The sequence below is a fragment of the Lissotriton vulgaris genome, chromosome 5 (assembly GCF_964263255.1).
Source record: "Lissotriton vulgaris chromosome 5, aLisVul1.2, whole genome shotgun sequence".
Lineage (NCBI taxonomy): Eukaryota > Metazoa > Chordata > Amphibia > Caudata > Salamandridae > Lissotriton > Lissotriton vulgaris.
Window position 1 is genome coordinate 1,929,049,774 of NC_141693.1, and position 14,459 is coordinate 1,929,064,232.

The window sequence follows — 14,459 nt, forward strand, 5'->3', positions numbered from 1 at the left end:
AGAAGACCTCCCACCATACTTCGAGATGAGGACGGGTCCTGACTGCCTTCAGCGGAGTCACCACTTTGGTGGCTCCATTGAAGGTAGGCCAGTGCGGCCGCATGATGCGCCAGCATCTCCCATGCTCTTCGATTAGGCCGTGGGCGGCAGATGCATTGGCTGCCACGGGCGGCCTAATGCCTGGCTATGCCACTGTGTTCTTTCTGCCTTAAGTGAAGCTGCCTCTGCGATGGCACCACTGAAGCAAAGTGAGCACCTTGCTTAATGCTGTGGCTTAATGCTTTTGCTCTCTTTCAAGAATAAATCGCCAAAGCGAGAGCGTATTTTTGGGGTTACTAAAAAAGTATTTGTTGCAATGTAATAATCGGGCCACTCTCTCTGGTTATATTGCATTTTAGCATGATGTTTCTATCTGTTTCAAACTAACTGTGTGTCCAAAAGCTGCTTTTAAAACATATATTTAGATTCTAGAACGAGGACATGAAATGTATTTGCCTCTGACCTTTAGCAAAAAAGATCACATGGACTCCTTCCAATGAAATCGGAAATCTAACACTTACAGGCTTTAGCCATCCCAGGTTGACATTTTTAATCCACAAAATTGGAAACGAAAGCTTTCATATTTATTTTCAAAAGACCATTTTCAAAAGTTAACATATAAGACGGAATATGTAATTCAGAGTTCGTTTTTAAACTGTTGTCTTTCCCTTCTGCACTAATTGATTTGCTTTTTGTTTTAAACCCTGTTGCATTGAAATAACGGGCTTAAAGGTATAAAAAGCAACAGGCGTAAAGATAATGTAAAAGAAAGCAATACGCATGCAGAGTTTAGGCGGGTGTTCCAGGTCTGAAGGGGAAAGCTCGAGAAGTGTCAGGTATGTCGTCAATTAGCTAGCGCGCTTTGTGTTCTGGCAGTGCTGGGGGAGTTGAACGTTTTAATGAAACCGTGTGCTTTGTTTTCTGCCTGACTGACTGGTTGATTACCCCTGCCCCATTCATGCTCGAGGTCTGTGCCTTGCATTTAAAGAGAAAGTGGATGCAGCAGGCCGACAAAATGTTCTTTAAAAAAAAAATATGCGGTGTTCTTTAAAGACAAATGCGACTGCACTGCACTCGTCACTCCTCGCCGCACGTCGGCCCTCGTCCCCGCTCCTCCCCGCGCGTCATCACGTAGGTGTAGGTCGCGGTCAGCGCTACCTCGCGGCCGGCGCTTGTTTTCGGGGACTACTTTTTTTTTAAACTTTATTTTTTTAATTTACGTTTATTTTTTATTTTTTGCAGCCTATGTCCGTCTACACACCCTGTGGTTTACAACAATGTATTGGGTGTGTGGATTGGCACTGTGGTTCCTGAGTTTACCTTGCCAAAAGGTGCAAGTTCTCTCTTTATAATAGTAGTATAGATATATATATATATATATATATATATATATATATATATATATATATAGATATATATATATATCTATATATATATATATATAGATATATATATATATATAGATATAGATATATATATATATATATATATATATCTATATCTATATATATATATATATCTATATCTATATATATATATATATATATATATATCTATATATATATATATATATATATATATATATATATATATATATATATATAGATATATATATATATATATATATATATATATATATATATATAGATATATATATATATATATATATATATATATATATATATATATATATATATATATATATATATATATAGTGAAGTAGTGTGGCTCACTGGTTAGAGGCGGCAGACCCAAGAGCAGAGGACGGCCCGGGACCAGGGTTCGATTCCCGACGCGGCAGGTTTCTGGACCAGGGTCAGCGGACTCGATAATTCTCTCGCCTCGGTGCCCACTCTGATCAGCGATCACACTCGGCAACTCTGGGCACTAGCTTGCCTCATTTTCGGCCCCACCAGACTGCCGGGGATGCCTGGTCTCACCCTGGAGATACCCATTAAGGGACCATCTCTCAGGGAAGCCAGGAAGGGTTTCGCAGCGGTCGAAGCGCGGAGGTACCCCTTCGGGAGTGATTCCTGCGCTATATAAGCACACAATTAATTAATTAATTAATATATATATATATATATATATATATATATATATATAATAGATCCCCCAGATCCGGTACCCATTTATCAAAATGCTTGTTTGCATCTCCTGTAAGGAAATCTGTGTGTAAGCTATGGAGCCTAATTATCCAGGTGCTGTTCCCTTTAAATTGTGTGTTCTACCATTGGGTCTTTCGGGTGATGTTCCTGACTTTTGGTCCGATATTCAGTTGGAGCCATAAGTGACCACTGAGGGGATGTTGAGTGCTGACTTTTTCTGTACTTCAATAATCTCCACTGTTTACTTAGTGTTTACTTTGTGTTTAGTGTTTGTTCCTCCCGTTTTTCGTCCATTCCAACATGATTTGGCGATGATCTATTTTGGGTGCTTGAGGCCACAGAGTGAAAAGTTAGCACATCCCATGCCTACTCCTCAGTCTGGTGTGACTTAATGTATTAGAGGAAAATAATTTAGCCTCGGGTCAAGCTGCAGCTCAACAGCACTCAGTTGTAGTGTGGAGGGTCTCATATTCTGAAAATGCATGACAGCAGAAAGAAAGAGACTCTGAGCCTGCAAGCACAGTGGTGGAAGCAGGAAGGTAGGGTCTTTTAAAAGATGCACACATCAGGCACACTGGTACAAAGGCTAACACAAAGTCTTTATGATGACTTCCTCTGTTGGCTCTGCTCCTCCTCCTTATTTACCTGATTGGTGGCTATAATATACCTACCCGATTGGTGATTTTACGGGTTGCCACATCCCCTCTTGATCACATAGTTATAAATGCACATTTTGGACACTTCAGTGAATTTCTCATGCTTGTGTTTTACAACAGGTTTTTTGTGATTCATACATTAAGTTAACATAATTTATATATTTACAGTGAGTGGCTTGTATAGGAAGAGCTGTGCATTTTCTTTTTTCCTACACAAAACTACTGAAAATTGGTGTAGGCCACAAGTAATCAGAGAGGGAGGCAGTTTAAGCAGAATGCAAATTTACCAACATAATTTTGAATGGTCCCAGTATGAAATGGAACCTGTGATATAAGCTATTCAACAGCTGTTTAATAGCCATAGGTGGGTCTAGATGCAAGTCTAAGTAGATGAAAGGCAATGTTACATAATTGTCTAGGCTCTGAAGAGCAGAGAATATTTGATCACCTGCCTGAGATGATTCCAACTCCTTCAGCTACGTGTGATGTATTTATGGAAGTGATGAAGACACTAGAAAATCACTTCAAGGATAATCTTAGCATAATCAACAAAAGCATGAACCAATTGGCAGTTTTCTTTTGCAGAGTTAGGAATGTTTGTCTTTCCATGTCAGTTTTATACACTAGAGAGATCAACTGGTAGTCAACTGCTATGATGGCAAAACACAAGAAAGAGTATTGTGTTGTGGTAAACTGACTCTTTATGAACCATTTGAGATTGCCAGAGGCATTGAACGTTCTGTGTTAGCTTCAAATGAACTAGCTAAATCCATGTACAACCAATGGGGAGATTAAGCCAGTAATTACAATATTTTTCAAAGTCAAGACCACTATGTACTCAGCAAGCAATAGTAAAAGACAAGAGTTAACTGTGGGAAATTGCAATGGGGCATGTTAGATGTGGGAAAGACATGCATGAAATGCAGAGAATGACATTTTTACAATAGTGAATGTAGCCAAGGGAGCCTACACTATTTTAGAAAGGCAAGACGAGGGAATTTTTAGTATGTTTTTATAGCTCGACACAGAGCATCTCATTTGTCTCGTAGAGATGTTCCGTACTCAATTTACTTCTGTGCATGAGCTTGTGGAAGTGCACAGAATTATATTTGAGGACAGGCTATGAACTGTGGAGGGATTTGTATGCAAGATTTTTTCTAAAACCTAATATCATTCCTATTGTGCACAACGTGTGTGATGTTACATTAAGTATTAGAGGCCAATTGCAAGAGAATTTGGAGAAACATTGTGCAGAAACTGTGATAGAACCTGTGGAATCCTGACAGTGGGAGTCCCCTAATGTTTTTATTGCCTTGGCAAATTTTATTTTTTTAATTTATATTTTGAACTTATTAAAAAACTAGTGTATCCCTTAATGTTGTGGCAAAAAAGAAGACAGGTGAAGTGAGGTTGGTTGTAGACCTCAGTTCCCTAAACAAAAACATTTTCCTGTATTGTCTTCCCCTCCCGTAAATTCAGGAAATATTAACATACTTAGAGGAGTCAAAGGTGTTTTCAGCTATAGACTTTAGAGCAACATATCATCAGGTAGTACTCAGTGAAGACTCCAGGGAGTTGACGACTTTTAACAATCCTTTTGGGGCCTTAAGGTTCTCCCTGATGCCATTTGGTTGAGCATTGGTGTCATCCATATTTCAAAACCTAATGGATCAACCTTTGGTAGGTATTAAAGGGGTTCAGGGTTATATTATGAAACTGTTCACAACATTTTTGGGGTTTTGGAAGAGTATGAGCAAATACAGTGAGAAGAGAGAAGTGCCACTTTTTATTGGACAATGTAGAAACTATTTGGACATTATTTTTCAGGGCAGGGGATTAAACCAAAGAAAGACCTATTAGAAACGACAAGGAGGGGGCCAGACCCTACTTATAAAAACGGTTATGATAAATTTTGGGGTTATGCAAATATTTTTCCTGTTTCTCTGATAATTTTGCACACAGAATCTTTAAGAACGTTATTAAGAAAAGGGATGAAGAATGTATGGGGAATAGATTACATTGAGTTTTTGAAAAGATGAAAAAGTTGATTATTGAAGCACCAGGGATGATGCTTGATATATTGTTACAGTTAATGCCAGTGGAATAGAATTGAGAGCAGAATTGAGTCAAGAAATTGGTGCTAAGGAAAATACAGAGGAGTTCTTCTCAAGATGTTTGTCAAGTGCGAAGCACAACTACAGTATAATTGAGAAGAAAGTGCTAGTATTTGGTTTGGGCAATCTATCATTATATGACTTATTTATGGGGAATATAGGTTGTGTTGATCAACCATGATTGGTTTACCTGTTAAGTGAGAACTGCCTTGGCAAACCGAGTCCAAGACTTGTCAGGTTGTTGTCCAAAATGCTGTCTAATTTCAGGGTGAAACTAAAGGAAAGAACTTGAGGACTGACTTTTCTAGACACTCACTGAATGGGACCTTGAGTGAATCATCTAGTAATGAGATGTGTGCTTTGTTGGTATGCTGGGTGGTGTGTTTGCTTCAGTGTACGTAATACCTCACGACCAGTGGCAAAAGGAGTATGAAAATGAGGAGTGCTTGTTATTTATTAAAGGCTTCCTTATGCATGGGTAGCCAAGGGAGGGTTGTATAGAGAGGGAGTTGATGAGCTTGTCAAAAGTGTGTGAGGAGTTAAGTGTTGAAGGAGGAATGGTTGTCAGAGCCAAGAAGTTGGTTCCTTCAGTTGGGTTCAGGTAATGATTGAACAGATTTGCCAATTCAGATAATTTGGGGTTAGTTGGTATGAAAAAAGACCCAGGGGCACATTTACAAAGAATTGGTTTAGGGCAGCACCGCAAGTTATTTTGCTGCGCTGCCCTACTCAAATTCGAACGGACAGGAATGCACCATTTTTACAATATACTGTGCATTCCTGCCGTTTCAGGCAGCGCCGGCCCACAAATATCAACCGTGCACCAACGCAGGCACCAAGGTGCAAGGGTATCTATGTTGTTGGCACAATTGTTTTTGTGCAGGAAGGGGCACCTTCCAGCACAAAAACAATCACAAGAGAGGCTTTCCTCGTTCTATGTGTGCTGCAGAATGCAGCACATGTGCAAAGAGTTAAAAATGAGAAGAAATGTAAACATTTCTCCTTATTGCACCTACTTTAGGGAGGTGCAAGGTTTTGGCGCTGTCCCAGGTTTACAAAATGTTTTAAATCTGGGGCAGTGTCAAATTCCATGGGTGTTGAGTTGAAACACCCACACAACACCCATGGAATGACTCTTTCTCACATAGCAAGGCAAGGCAGCGACTTGCGCTGCCCTGCCTTACTCCATATCTACAAGGCCCTAAAAAGCCTTACGTGTCTTGTAGATATGGCTAAGCACTGTGCACCACTGCAACATCACAAAAAGTGATGCTCCAGTGGTGTACAGGGCTTGTAAATATGAACCTGAGATTGTATTACTGGTGGCCTGGAATGGACACCAAAGTAGACACCTTGGTAACGTCATGTAAAGCAGCAGCAATAAAGAATAGAATAGGTCGCATTGCACTCACAATAGCTGTTTATGCTAGTCACAGTTTCTGATTTGTCCCTGGGAGAAGCTGGGAATAGATATCATAGGGCCAGTGTATCAGTTAATAGATGAGTTGTGATACATGTTGGTTGTTGTGGATTACCAATAAGTGTGTGCAAATTCATGAGAAATTCATCCATTGTGTTGAAGTTTTTGCGTCTGATTATTCATAGTGAGGGTTCCCCAAAGGTGTTAGTCACCGATAATGGGGTGCAATTTAATTCCCACAAAATGGAGTCATTTTCTCAATTGTTGAAAATCAGATATTTTACCATAGTATTGTCTAGTCCCCAGGGAAAATGTATGCTTGAACAAGTGAATTGCATACTGAAAGAAGCCATACAGTTGGATTTGGATTCATGATTGGATGTAAGTGATGTTGGAATGAAAATGTTTTCGCTGCCTTTGTTTGTGCATTGTTCTATGTAAGTTAGAATTCGGGGGACCATTTTGTGGTTGGCCTCCATTTTGAACCATGATTGAAACTAATGTCTGTCTCTCTGAAGAACGGTTTCTGATGAGTTTAATTTCTTCAAGGTCTTGCTCTGCTAATGAATACATGTTCTTATAAATGAATACCTTTCCATCTAGATAGAGGCCTTCTCCCACCAGTCTAGTGGTGGGCACGAACAAAGTGACCTTGGGTAGGAGATAGTGTGTGCCCGTCCTCAGAGTCGAAACCTATCCTACTGTACTTCTTTGTTTAGCTGCATCTGCCTGGAAAATTCCATTCTGGGCGTGCCTTCATTGGTTCTGAATTGTACATAATGTATCATCATGTTTGCTGACGCCAGTCCCTTTCTGCAGAACTCCTAGAGAGTAGGCAGACTGGGCTCCGCTAGGGTGTATCTGAATAAACATATATTGGTTTGTATTCTCTACTGTCTGACCGACTCTTCATTTGGTATGGAAGGCTGAGAGGTGGTCGTGAGTGACCCAGGTGACCCTAAACAGGCCACTTCCTTCAGTGAGGCTGTGTTTGATCAGTTGTGCAATTATCATAAAATTCCACATTCAACCACAGGGGTTACTCCTTTCTTGATGTGGTGTGAAAGTAACTCAGTATGCAAACCATCCCACAGATGGGTATTCCAGAAAACATGAGTTGAGGAGTGTTGTTCTGATGCAAGGGATGCAAAGAGTAAAGTAGGCTATGACATGCGCTGCTTCATAGTGTGAAACAGATGGGTTTTGCAGTAGGTGATATGGTGAAGGTGAGGTGGCCTATATGTGCTAGGAAAGGATCCTCTAAATTCTGTTCCAACACAAGACACAACTATTGTGTAAGTATCCAAGCATGGTGTAAAAGTTGCCAATGGCAAATGGTAGAGTAAGAGAAGTGTGTCAAGAGTTCAGGGTGCATGTTCAGTTAGGGATGATGTGCAGCATTTTTGAACTACCAATGAGAGTGATTCCCCAAGATCTTGCTCAGGGGGTGATTTACAGAATACAGGTTGTTTTGGAAGTGGTAGACTGTTGGATTTTTCCATGGACATTGCTGTTCCTAGTGCATGAGGTGTTGTGGATGGAATGGTTCCTGGAGAGTGTCTCCCGGCAGATGGGTCATTGGTCACAAACGGAATGTTTGGTCTTTTGGGTCTGCTGGTTGATGGCTTGTCTCTCATGAACATTGGTGCTAAGAGGAATGTCTGTGAACCAAACTATATGGAGCACTTTATTGTGTATTAATTATGCTATACCGTGGATGTGTGGTATGGGCTATGGCTGGGTTACCTTGTTATCATGTGCTGTATGTCTTTAGGTTGGATGTTCTACCATGTCATCTTTCAGGGAACATTCCAGACTCTTAAGCCCAGTTTCAAAAAAGGCACAAAACGCAGCACAGAAGCCAAACTTTCTGTGCTGCGTTGCGTTGCGTTACAGGGAGGGAGCAGAGAGCACCATATCTACAGAGATACAGCACTCTCCTCCCCTCTCATTAGTGCTGATTTCAGCTGCTGCGCGCCAGGCATACACCGTTAGCGCCATAGTGCTATGGTGCTTGCCTGAGTCTACCATAGGTTTTTTACAGGAAGGGTACCCTTCGTGTTCAAAATACTATGCCTAGACACATTTTAGAACTCCTCATACTTTGCATGTGTGCTGCACAGTGCAGCACTCATGCAAAGTTCGAAAAATGTTTTTCCTTTCAACGCCTCATTTCAAATGGTGTTAACTTTTGGTGCTAATCCCGGTCTACTATTGTTAGTAGATAGGATGTTGCGTCAAACGGCATGAGTGGTTGCATGGGAATGCCCATGCTTCACCCATGTTACCCCCCTTGGCACTCAGTAATGCAAAGCAGTGCTTCACGCTGCTCTGCGTTACTTTCAGGGTACTTTGCAGCGCAAAACAAGTTTGCAGTGGAAAGTAAATTAGGTAAAAAGCATTTTGTGCTGTGGCGCTAACCCCACGCAAAATGTTAGAAAATCTACCCCTTGGTTCGTTAATCAGTTAGAGTCTGAAGTGACCGCTGAGCGGTCGGATGTCGTGTGCTGCCCTTCCACTGTTCTTGAACAAATTTTACTGTTTGCTTACTGTTTGGTCATCCAACGCAACACTCTAGTAGTGTCAGAACAGAAAAGAGCGACACATACTGATTAGGAGTGCAAGATATTGTCACCTGGGGGTCAGTAGGTATGGGAGGGTGTCATCCAAGTGCTTTTTAACATGGCCTTCTCCTCTTTTGTGCAGAGGCAGAGTGGGCCACAGGTCAAGGGTCACCCAACGGTTGTTGAGGTCGCAACAGGAGCAACAGTATTGACTACTATGGGCAATGGGTCAGGTAAGGAATCTTCCATTCTTACCAGACTATCTGCAAACCATACACACGCGTCTTCCCTACAAAAAAATACCATTACAGACTCATGACCTTTGCATTAACTGACTCCAAGCTCAGATCTCCCCAGTTAGGCAGCCTGAACGGTACCTGGCTTACTGATACCAAGCTGAGCTGCCAGTACTACAGACTCATGGGTCCTACACTCACTGACCCTAATCCATGGTCTCCAGAACTACAGACTCACGGATCCTACACTCACTGACCCTAATCCATGCTCTCCAGAACTACAGACCCCTGGGTCCTACACTCACTGACCCTAATCAATGCTCTCCAGTACTACAGTCTCATGGGTCCTACACTCGGTGACCTAATAAATGCTCTCCCGTACTACTGACTCATGGGTCCTACACTCACTGACCCTAATCTATTCTCTCCAGTACTACAGGCTCATAGGTCCTACACTCACTGACCCTAATGCATGCTCTTCAAGTGCTAGAGACGCATGGGTCCTACACTCACTGACCCTAATCCATGGTCCTCCAGTGCTAGAGACTCATGGGTCCTACACTCACTGACCCTAATCCATCCTCTTCCAGTGCAAGAGACTCATTGCTCCTACACACACTGACCCTAATCCATGCTCCACAGTACTACAGACCCCTGGGTCCTACACTCACTGACCCTAATCAATGCTCTCCAGTACTACAGTCTCATGGGTCCTACACTCACTGACCTAATAAATGCTCTCCCGTACTACTGACTCATGGGTCCTACACTCACTGACCCTAATCTATGCTCTCCAGTACTACAGACTCATGGGTCCTACACTCACTGACCCTAATGCATGCTCTTCCAGTGCTAGAACCTCATGGGTCCTACACTCACTGACCCTAATCCATGCTCTTCCAGTGCAAGAGACTCATTGCTCCTACACACACTGACCCTAATCCATGCTCCACAGCACTACAGACTCATGGGTCCTACACTCACTGACCCTAATCCATGCTCTTCCAGTGCCAGAGACTCATGGGTCCTACACTCACTGATTCTAATCCATGCTCTCCCAGTACTACAGACTCATGGGTCCTACACTCACTGATTCTAATCCATGCTCTCCCAGTACTACAGACTCATGGGTTCTACACTCACTGACACTAATCCATGCTCTCCCAATAATATTGACTCATAGACCACACATTCACTGACACCTGAGTGAGCTCTCCCTGTATTACAGACAGATGGGTACCACAGTCACTGTCCCTACACCATACTCTCCCAGCACTCTATTCTCATGGACCACTCACTTACTGACAACAAGCACACTCTTCAGGTATTACAGTCTCACAAATCTCACACTCACTGAGACCCACCCAAGGTTTCCTAATATTAAGGTCACATGGGTCTCACAATCACATTCTGCAAGCAAGGTGCCCAATAACTGCAGTCATGGGATCCCACTCTCACTGAGGCCCATCTGAGGGAAACAACCTTTACAACGCAACTTTTACAAGGCACTACCATTACAACAAAACTTTTACAACGCAACATCCATTACAACGCATGCCATTACAACGCAACCCTTACAACGCATGACACTACAACGCATACCACTACAACCATGTCATTACAATGCAGTCATTACAACGCATACCATTACAACGCATAGCATTACAACACATAGTACCCTTACACTATCCAACACTTACCCTACTGTTGCATCCCCTGGAGTTAGAATAGTAATTTTTACCCCTACCATACCCAGCACTTACCCTACTGTTGCACCCTCTGGAGTTAGAATAGTAATTGTTACCCCTACACTATCCAACACTTACCCTACTATTGCACCCCCTGGAGTTAGAATAGTAATTTTTACCCCTACACTATCCAACACTTACCCTACTGTTGCACCCTCTGGAGTTAGAATAGTAATTGTTACCCCTACACTATCCAACACTTACCCTACTATTGCACCCCCTGGAGTTAGAATAGTAATTTTTACCCCTACACTATCCAACACTTACCCTACTGTTGCACCCTCTGGAGTTAGAATAGTAATTGTTACCCCTACACTATCCAACACTTACCCTACTATTGCACCCCCTGGAATTAGAATAGTAATTTTTACCCCTACACTGTCCAACACTTACCCTATTGTTGCACCCCCTGGAGTTAGAATAGTAATTTTTACCCCTACACTGTCCAACACTTACCCTACTATTGCACCCCCTGGAGTTAGAATAGTAATTTTTACCCCTACACTGTCCAACACTTACCCTATTGTTGCACCCCCTGGAGTTAGAATAGTAATTTTTACCCCTACACTATCCAATACTTACCTTACATGCAATGTAATGTTATGCGTTGTAATGGTATGCGTTGTAAAGGTAGTATGCGATGTATTGGAATGCGTTGTAAAGGTAATTTTTTAGAAATTCGTTGTAATGGAATGCGTTGTAATGGATGTTGCGTTATAAAAAATGCGTTGTAAAGGTATGCGTTGTAAAAGTATGCGTTGTAACGTCATACATCCCCCATATGAGCATTCCCATCACTAGAGTTTGGAAGACCAATACACTGTGCAATTAACGCGATTTTACCTGCTTTGACAGAAACCTTCACGACCCCAGCTAGTACAACTCTCATGCCTAACACCCATCCAGGGGCAAGAAAAAATAAAAGTACCATCTACATGACAAGGACTCTTGGCGGAGAAAATGAGGGCACAGAACAATCCAGCAAGGGTAAGTAAACCTTCCGGACATATGTAAGAGTCTGCCATCGTGACTGTTTTTAAAGGTGAGTGATTGCTCCATGAGAAACTTTAGACTGCTAATAACTCTTCCAGTGTACAAAGAATATGTACAATATTTGACAAACTTCAGTTTCTGTCAACTGCAAGTTCTTGCTTTGAATTTTTTGTAGATTGTTCAAGCAGTGGTAAAGTTATCCAAATGTAGCATTTCCCACTTAAAACCTACAGAAAAATCAAACTTTGCATGAAGGTAGCAATGTACTCCGAAGAGTGTTTTGGGTTATAGGTAACGCGGTTCAGTTGCTTAGGAGATATTTGTGTTACAGCAAGGTGTTTGCAGGCTTTGAATGGTTAATCTATATAGTAAGTGGAAAAAGAGTGGAATTGTTGGATTCCTAATAACTTTCAAGCCATTTGTAGAATCTGGGTGCAATTTGGCATACGTCAAGTCTGGCAGGAGGAGTAAGGTTATTGGAAGTCTGCCAAAAGAGCATTTGACATTTTAGTGAACTTTGGAGTCTTTTGAACACTACTACAGCAACAATACCCATATAGATTTAAAAATAAAGTTTGGCATGCAGATGTAACTTTAACAGGAAACATTTTGTATCATTTAGGTATAGATTATTTTAGTAAATTTTAGATACCTGCATTACAGAAGGTAATAGGCGAGCTTTAAAGAGTTAGCTGTTGCATTTTTGGAGCTTTACATTTGTGAACAGTTTGTGAACTGAACAATTCCTGAATTACATTTGAACTGTAAATTAATCTAATTGGCTGAGGTAACTTTTTTCTATTAGTCAGCAAACTGCCTGAATCAGGTTAGGTGTGACAAAGTGAACATTTGGGGCTATGTACTATTATGTGATGCCAGCTGTTCATGGTCCAGCCTGTAAAGAGTCCTTACGATTAATATCTTGGGGAGTCTTATGGGGGCAAGAGAATGATGAAGTTACCTTTATGTTATGTTATTAAATTATGGCTATTCTATTTTTCTTAGTCTGGAGGTTCTTATCTTAACCATTAGCAACAGCCTACCTCTAACATTTCAGTAATAAGCAAACAATTCATACAGTGACCCCTGTTTTAGGTCTGGATTCACAGCACAGCTGTCACCAGACGTAATGTGATAAACCTAAAAAAAGAGGTTTCAGGAGTACCACAGAAGGGTTTAGGCCCCTCCTACATGTTGGTAGCCTGATGTACATGTTTTGATTGGGCAGTACCGCCTGAGATTATACACTGGACATTTTAAAGCTGTTACAGTGTCTTACATAACTAGATAGTTTAGAGGGCTTGTGTTTTTAGGTCGAGCATAGACAGCGTATGCGCGGTCTCTTCGAGACATGCTGTAATCAGTCGATGGGCTTAGAGCCCGCCCAAGGCTTTTGATTGGTAACTTGGATTGTCATTTAAAAAGTCTTCCTTTATAGTAGCTAATCTTTCATTTTAGTCCATCCTTCTGTTTGTTCTGAATACCCAGAGAGCAACTCCTAACCACTGTTAAGATTCCATCAGTGTCTTTAAGTGCTTGTTGCTTTGAACTATTTTTCTTTTTTCCCTGCTTTTGTTTGTTGAATGACATGTTATGACATGTTATGTTCGCAGCTCCTCCTTGCTTTGTTCCAAAATGTATCAGACCCCTGTTAGTGCTGTTGCTGTTTCTCCATCAAAGCGAAAGTGCTGCTTAGGTTGATGAAGGGTTGCATGAGGTTTTCTCTACTTCTGCTCCCTTGACTGTGTCCAGGCGCCTTTCCTTCTTCTCGTTGCCCAGGGGCTTGGTGTAACGTGCGGTGTAACTCTTAAGCGGCCCATGAAGTTTAAGCCCCTGCTTAGTCCACAGTTAATCTCGGCGCTGCACAGGCCCCCAGGGGGAAACTCCCCTCAGTGGTTCAGTCTTCTGTCTCACTGCAAGGAGCTGCCTCTGGGAACACTACCTCCTCTGCTGTTCGTAGAGGAGCGGCGCCTAACCCCAGATAACTGCAGAGATGGCTCAGGCGGGGCAGCACCAGGAAAGTGACAACATGGGGGATATCCCATGCCACTCACATTAACAGAGGTGGTGGGGATACTCATTTTAAAAGCGTTGTTTTCTGGGGTTTTTAAATAAAAATGTAACTAACATGCAATTTCTAGTTAAAATCTCAAAGTTTTGAGTTGATGTTTCAGCCCCCGCTTGTCGTAGTGACGGTCGACAAATTCATTCTGCGCCCGTGGTTTCTGCAATCCTCCACTTGAAAGGTCACAAAAATGGATCCGTCCTTGCGCCTCATAGGAGGCATACAAAGAGCACTTCCCTCCCCACCCTCTCATAGAAGCACTTGAGTCAAATTGGTCTTCACAGTGTGTATTTTTATTAGATTACATTTCTGGCCAATTACTCCATTTACCTCTCTTATTTATTGTAGAAATTCTTTTAAAATACTTTGCTTATAAACATCACAGCATTAAAACAAGCCATCAAATATACGTTGTCATTATATTTACAACCCGCTCCGCACGGGGTCTTTTGCTTTACCTTCGGGCTGTGCCAGCAGGCCACAACCAAGATAGCCTGCTCTCTTTAAGCTGGCCGC

The 14,459-nt window shown here is 41.8% G+C and overlaps 1 protein-coding gene across 1 annotated transcript in view; it reads left to right on the forward strand.

The window, feature by feature from the left end:
• LOC147717753 (olfactomedin-like protein 2A) overlaps positions 1-14,459 on the forward strand; it is a 227,722-nt gene that overhangs the window by 167,965 nt on the left and 45,298 nt on the right. Inside the window, exons 5-6 of the mRNA XM_086919879.1 lie at positions 9,044-9,134; positions 11,741-11,872. Coding sequence (XP_086776005.1) covers positions 9,044-9,134; positions 11,741-11,872 — 223 coding nt within the window. The remainder of the gene's footprint in view (positions 1-9,043; positions 9,135-11,740; positions 11,873-14,459) is intronic.